The 7885-nt window shown below is 41.2% G+C and overlaps 1 protein-coding gene across 1 annotated transcript; it reads left to right on the top strand.

The window, feature by feature from the left end:
* Positions 1–830: 830 nt before the first annotated feature.
* LOC308101342 (GTPase IMAP family member 8-like) lies at positions 831–7462 on the top strand (the record flags this gene model as incomplete). Its single annotated transcript, XM_080450766.1, has 6 exons — positions 831–966; positions 3739–3795; positions 4247–4960; positions 5098–5811; positions 6121–6239; positions 6761–7462. Coding segments are annotated over exons 1-6 (2364 nt in total), but the record flags the coding sequence as incomplete, so codon positions are not given.
* Positions 7463–7885: the final 423 nt, after the last annotated feature.

Genomic DNA, 7885 nt, shown 5'->3' with positions numbered 1-7885 from the left:
GGCCTGTTATAGCGCCACCATGAGATTTGAAAATGTTCAAGTGGCATTTCTTCCCTAGTGGGAATGTGTGTGCAAACTTTCACGGAAATCGCACGCTGTGTTCATGATTTGAGGCACTTTGTTCAAAACGGAACACTCCCGCAAACCTTGGAAGCCATTGTTAGCCAATCAGGATGGGATATGAAAATTCTGAAAGAGAGTTTCGTTTAATGACTATATACTTTGTACCGATTTGCGTGATGTTTGGACAAAATCTGTAGGAGTGCAAAAAGCGGCCTCCTGGTGGCGCTATAACCCATGGGAAAAATGTGGGCCAGAGGTTCTGAATTGGGATCCAGGGAGTGTGTGTGTGTGCACAGTTTCGCTGCGATCATGCCAACGGTGCCGGAGATTAGCTGTTTACAGACAGAATGACGCACGCACGGACAGACACACGGAAGGATGGACGGACAGGGGGCAAAACATACTCTCTCGCCATGCCTTTTGGCCTGGCGGAGACAATAAGGAATGTTAGTCGGCTACATACAATATACAGTAGAATTAACAGGGTGCATTTGCAGCAGCAGGTAAGACCAGGATAAGTGCCTGTGGGTGTGAAACTGTACAGTACATTGCATCATCAGGTCACAGCATTTACAAGAAATGCTGTGACCGCATTTACAAGAAATGCTGTGACCGCATTTACAAGAAATGCTGTGACCATTTATTGTAAATGCCAGAGATCTCTCTCTGGCTCCCTCTATCGTAGGACTTGCAGATTGGCAAACATCCTGACACCCTTTTTACTGAGAGCTTTGCTGATAAGCTCCATAGCATACTGTAGCCTCTCTTCCCAACAGTCCACTTGCTGGACAACATCCCAACCTGCTTCTCTGGACATAGTACGGAGGTCATAGAAAACAGCTTATATGTTTCAGTTTAATGAGCAGTTTCCCCTTGGAACACCTGTGTCCGTCTATCCAAAAAGTAAGTGCATGCTTTGCCTTTGTGTTTCATGCATAATTATAATTGATCTAGCAGATCATTCTAGATGCAGCTCGTTTAACAATCAACCAATATTTGCAATCTACATTGAAAGGTGCAACATTAATAATATTGTTACAGTTGCACTTATTTCTCTGCAAGCTAAATGACTGCCTAGATTGGCTGGTATATTTTTTTACATTATAACCAGCACAGTATAGTTAATTACTTTGAGAGAGATTTATTGAGTGTACCAATTTGCATATTCAGTAGTTATTTTGGTGATATAACATTGCATGATTCCAATTTAGTGTTATTTTGTTATGAACATGTAACTTTTTTTATTCATATTATTTGTAACCATAGTGTACCACATTCATTGAGACCAAAACGGCCTTTCCCTTATTACAGTTAAAATATTGTAAACGAATGGCCAATGCAGTGTTTATTCAAATTTTGGAATATTTCTGAAACTTTTCAACAACACAAATATTGTAATATAATAATAATAATTTCAGATGGGGGTCTGCAGCCAAATACATATTAATTTGAGGGTCCTTTATGACATGAAAATTTTTTGAGAACCACTGCAGTTTAGTATGTCACAGGGGGAAATAAACTCTTATGGCGGTAGAATGTGCTTTAGCAGATTATGATTTCCCAGAAATCACATGACTGAAAGAGAATGCTGCTGTCCGCCTTGAGAACACCATGATGATGGATTTTTATAGGTTACAAGATAAGAGAGTGTGTGTGTGTGTGTGTGTGTGTGTGTGTGTGTGTGTGTGTGTGTGTGTGTGTGTGCGTGCGTGCGTGCGTGCGTGCGTGCGTGCGTGCGTGCGTGCGTGCGTGCGTGCGTGCGTGCGTGCGTGCGTGCGTGCGTGCGTGCGTGCGTGCGTGCGTGTGCACATGTTTGCGTGCGGTTGCATATCCACGTGAGAGTACTGTATGTAGGTGGGTGGAGGTTTTATGATCATACTATCATAGATCATGTTGTGTTGGGGTCAGCGGGAGCAGTCCTAGCATGGGAGAGGTTGATCGTTACCTTATCTCCTCTGTTAGTGTGAACAGTGTTATCAGTCTGGTTATGAGTGGAGGAACAAAAGTGTGCTTTTACTGTCCCCCCCATCCCCCTCATGTATCTGCAACCAGGGGCCAAGTGTCAGTGAGATTATGTGGGCCCTGGGCTGACAGAGGTCCTCAAAATTGTGAAAATAGACAATCCACAAACTCACAATACGTCGTATGGTGACACACTGTGAGCTTGTAGATCAGGGGTGGGCAACTTTGATGATGGAGAGGGCCACTATATTTCCACACTCACACCAGAGGGCCACATAAACATACTGTCTCTCTGTATTTTTACTTTTTTCGTCATTCTATGTCACACAAAAGTAGCAAAAATAGCAGATCTACGACGCGTTTTGAGCTTGTAGATTTGCGATTTTTTAATTAGGATCCTGAAAAGTAAAACTTGTATTTAATTTCAAATGCATTTAGTTATACTTATGTTAACTTTACAAACTTAAATACAAATACATTGGACATAAAAAAGACAATAGAATTGTAATACTAGTCATTAAGCTACTAATATAGACTGAAGTAATTAGCAGGTCATGTTTGCATGTTTGGAATTTTAACAGCTGAAATCAATAATATATCAGTATTCCGATATTAACATGCGGGCCTCATTAAGTGAAGGTGGGGGCCGCATGTGGCCCCCGGGCCGCCAGTTGCCCATGTATGTTGTAGATCGTCTTTTTTGCTGTTTTTCATACGGGAAGTATTAGTGTGTGTGTGTGTGTGTGTGTGTGTGTGTGTGTGTGTGTGTGTGTGTGTGTGTGTGTGTGTGTGTGTGTGTGTGTGTGTGTGTGTGTGTGTGTGTGTGTGTGTGTCTGTGTCTGTGTATTACAAGTCTAGACCAGAGGATGGGTTTTGCAACATAACTTTATATAACAGGGTGTGGAGCATTAGTGTAAATGAGGGAGACCACACAGAGTTTAAAGGGCAAGAAGTTATTTTAGTATTTACATTATGCACAGGGCATACAGTAAACAAAAACAAGCCTACCTAACTAACTCTAACCAAACCAATGTTAAAAAATACATTTAAGTGGCAAATGGCAATGTATAAAATAGGGCTAAAGTGTAATACATTTAAGTGGCAAGTTAACCACCGCCTCACCTAGTGTGTCTAACGAAGGTTCTACCTACCTACGTGACACCTATGCATAGAGCCCCCTGTCTTATACACCATTTTCGTAAAGTAGGAGAACAAGTAAAGTTGCTCTGGGTAGTCAAAACACAAAGTTACTGAAACAAGGCTATTAAAGACAGGGCTACTGCTACAGACAGTGACCAAAGCAAACAGAGTCCTTTTATTGGTCGTTCTCAATTATTTATTTATTTTCAAGGACCCCCCAGTTTGGTATGCATCAGACCATATACATACATAACTCTGAGAGTGTATAAATGGGTCCATTATGTTCTATTTGTACACCCCTAACTATCTATAATTTAGATGGGGACCCCCTCAAGGACCCCTGGAGGTCCCCGGACCCCACTTTGAGAACCACTGGTTTATAGTATGAACAGGAAGGGAGATGTATTACTCAACACCACCATCACAGGGACACAATCCTGCAGTGGGCTGTGTACCTATAATGTGTATTATGTCATCATGTACCAGTGTGCAGATATATTGTTTTAACATAATTGCATAATTGCAATAATAATAAATGAATAGATTAATGTGACTCATTGCATTGTTTTACAGTTCAAGCAACAGCTGTAGACAGGATGTCTAGTAGTGGAACCTCAGCTTCCGTCAGTGGTGAGTTCAATGAAAAACTGACAAAATAATGAAACTGATACTCATAGGCGGCGGGTAATGAAGGCTAGGGTAAGCTAAGCCTTCCCAAATGTTATGCTGGGAAATTCTGGGAATTGTGCAAATTATATATAATATATGTGCGCAGCATTATTTAGTTAATTTGATAATAAATCAGTAAAATCGGGCAAAAATAAGAATTAAATAACATAACCCTAACCTAACCCCAACCCTAACCCTAAAACCGAAATAAAGTAACCAAAAAACTAAAAGAAACAAACAAAGTCCGCCCAAAAAACGCAATTTCGGCGGCCGACCCCCCAGCGCGCAGCCAATCCCCCAGCCTCAAGCCAGATCTCCTAGCCTTCGCAAATGTCAGGCTCACCCACCACCTATGCTGATACTGGTTTGTCACATCTGTGATCTTCATGAATATTTCTTTTTTTTCAACCAGGCAAGAACAGCAAACCGACAGAACTGAGAATTGTTCTGATCGGGGGAAGACGCGAGGGCAACCCAAGTGGAAAGAGTTCAGTGGGAAACATCATCCTGGGCAGAGATGGTTTTGACACAAAGAGAAGGACAGCTAAGAGCGTTGTTGTGAGACAAGAGTTAGTGTCAGGGAGAAAGGTCACTGTAGTCAACACACCAGGATGGAAGTCTGCTTATCCCCTAGATCTGACCCCAAAACTGACTCAGTTAGAAATCCAACAGAGTGTGTATCAGTGTCTTCCAGGGCCCAATGTCTTTCTCCTAGTGATGCCATTGGACACTACAGATGTAGGGACAGGGATGTCAGTAGAAGAGCATATGAGTCTTCTCGGTGACCGAGTGTGGAGTCACACTATTGTGGTGTTCACTGTAGCTGATGAAGACAAAATTAAACCTGCGAGAGATCTCATTAGATTTGATGATAACTTAAAACATCTTACTGAGAAATGTGAAGGCCGCTACCATGTTCTTAACATCAGTGACAGAGGAGATAGAAGTCAGGTCACAGAGCTGTTGGAGAAGCTAGATCAGATGGTGACTAGTAATGTTTGTCACTATGAGACAGAAAAACAAGTCTTAGAGGGTTTGGAGGAGATGGAGAAAACTATCAGAACAAGAGCAAAGCAAAGAAGGGCAGACGCTCAGAAACAAACAACTGGACTTCCAAAAGATATTGGTATGTTTTGTTTTGTTTTACTTCAACAAAGAATATTTCATGTTCATTTTAGTCAAATTCATTTGATATTAAGAGCATAGCATGGACATTGTGGCATTGTTTCTTTAACAAAAGAGTGTCTGTGAATTCTCTGACAGGACTGACTGACCTCAGGATTCTGTTGATGGGACAGTATTGGTCTGGGAAGAGTTCAACAGGAAACACCATTCTTGGAGGACCTTCTCCCATTTTTAAAGTTGGTCATGGGTCAGAACCCTGTAAGGTCAGACAAGGTGAAGTAGCATCGAGACATCTGACAGTGGTAGATGTACCAGGCTGGTACTACAACAGTACACTGCAGGACACATCAGAGATGGACAAACTGGAGATCCAGAACGGTATGTATCTCTGTCCTCCTGGACCACATGCTGTTCTTCTCTTGGTTCCTGTTGATGAAGCATTCACCAATACAAAAAGAGTTGCAGTAGAAAAACACATGGCACTTCTGACACAGGGAGTGTGGAGTCACACTATTGCACTGTTCACCTCTGGAGACTGGCTGGGAGACACCAGCATTGAGCAGCACATTGAGGCTGAAGGGGAAGACCTCCGCTGGCTTGTTGACAAATGTGGGAACAGGTACCATGTCTTCAACAACCAGAAGAAAGATGAGGTCACACAGGTCACACAGGTCACAGGGCTGCTGGAGAAGATAGAACAGATGGTGGCAGGAAACAGTGGTGGACACTATGAAGTTGATGGAGATGTTCCAGAGAAGTTGTCAGAGAGGAAGAGCAGCATAGGGGATCGTGTCCATACATTCATGACCAGGACCCGCAGACAAAAAACTGTTCTGAAAGCTCTGTTTGAAGGTGATAAAAATGTCTGTCTGTCTGTCTGTCTGTCTGTCTGTCTGTCTGTCTGTCTGTCTGTCTGTCTGTCTGTCTGTCTGAATACAGTTTGATAATTGCATTTACATAATTGATGATATGATAGTATAACACCTTGTTATACTATCATATCATCAATTATGTAAATGCAACAATATCATATGAGCAATGCATTATTTCTAACGCTCTGTTGTCATTTCAGTAAGAAATGTTGTAACAATTCCAATAAATCCAGGCCCTAAATAGTCAAGTCAGTGTTGATTGAACTAATGTTGAGTTTGTGTCTGTCAGGAGAGCATCAGAGTCTACCAGATGTGAGACTGATGTTGGTTGGTGGAAAGAAGTCTGGGAGGAGCACAGCTGGTGAGTGCATACTGAAGGAGTCTGTGTTTGCAGAAAATATATTCAAGGTCAGTAATATTTAATTATTTTTATGCTACAATTAATTAACTTTGTAAACAATAAAAGCTTGAATATAAATGTTTACTTATGATAATGTGTAAGTACCTGCTGTCATGAATGTTTGAGCATCATGTGACCAATGAACTTTCAGCGATTAACACATACAGATATTCTTTTCAAGTGAACATAGAATCATAAGAATATTTTATTGGTCATTACATTCAAATGTGTCTTCAGTATTCTGGTGTATTTATATTCAATCGTTAAAAACTGATTGATAGATTGTTGCTGTTAGAAATTATGTTTACTTCCATTTAGTAGCTCTACGCTAGTTGTAATTATTAACATATTCAGATATATTTAGGTTGTTAAATTATTCCATATAGTTCATCACTGTTTATTTATTTTGTGTGTGCGTTCCTGTGGGATTGATAGACAGATTGATCTCTCCCAAGGTTGAGAGGGAACTCAATTATGACAGAATAGAATAAAGGTTTTATTATTAACATGCATTATCCTCATATTCCAGGAGTTTAAAACACAGAGTAAACCACAGACCGACTGTGTCAGACAACAGAGACGAGTTGCTGAAAGAAACGTGAGTGTGGTGAACTGTCCAGACTGGTCCACTACACCTCCCTCACAGAAGATCAAAGACATTCTTCTACATGGACTGGCTCAGTGTTCTCCTGGACCCCATGCTGTCCTGCTGACTGTTTCAGCCATGTCCAGTTTCTCTGAAGCTGACAGGAGATCAATGGAAGAACACATGGAGCTGCTAGGGGACAGAGTCTGGAGACACGCTCTGGTTTTGTTCACATGGGGATGGTGGCTGGGACCGAGACGTGTTGAGGAGTACATCGAGTCTGAAGGAGAACCTCTGAGATGGCTCCTGGAGAAATGTGGCTACAGGTACCATGTTCTCCAGTTCTCCAAGTGGGACAGTTCAGAAGTAACAGCGCTGATGCAGAAAATAGAAGACATGGTGACATGGAACAGAGGACACTTCAGACTTTTGGTCTCAACAAAAGACAGGTCTGTCAGAGACGCAGGACACTTCATGGTGGGACATGAGACGAGACAGAAGACATTGTTTGAAAGACTGAAAGGAGAGCAAACATTCACTGCTGAAGAATGGAACAGAAGAGAAGAAGAATGGAAGAAGAAGGAGGAGAAGAGAGAGGAGGAATGGAGGAGGAGAGAGGAAAAGATAGTGGAGGGATGGAGGAAGAGAGAGGAGGAGAATGAGGAAGAATGTAGAAGGAGAGATGAGAAGATGATAGACAGGATGTTGAAGTTTGTGGTGATGGAGCCAGAAGAACCAACCCTGCCAGCTGTCAGGAGAAGAAGGGATAGCATGGATATCATTCCTCCAAGTAGTGAGTATCACTGTAATTGATCTGCTAACAGACTTCAATGTGATCATTCTTACTGTGACTTTTCTAAATGTAAAGTTTCTTCATTAACCGTGAAATGTGGGTAACATTTAACACTTGAAAAAAGTTACCTAGACTTTAATAAACATTTCTATTTTAATATCAGTGATCATAAACTTAAAATAAACTTGGAAAATTGTAATAGTAACAGTATGTCTGTAATGTTATCGTCTTTATTATCATTATTATTATTGATAATGATGATAATATAAATAATC

Source organism: Gymnoscopelus braueri, assembly GCF_963280865.1.
Source record: "Gymnoscopelus braueri genome assembly, chromosome: 15".
In the NCBI taxonomy this organism is placed as follows: domain Eukaryota; kingdom Metazoa; phylum Chordata; class Actinopteri; order Myctophiformes; family Myctophidae; genus Gymnoscopelus; species Gymnoscopelus braueri.
Note: the sequence above shows the minus strand (reverse complement) of the source record. Positions and strands in the feature narration are given on the sequence as shown.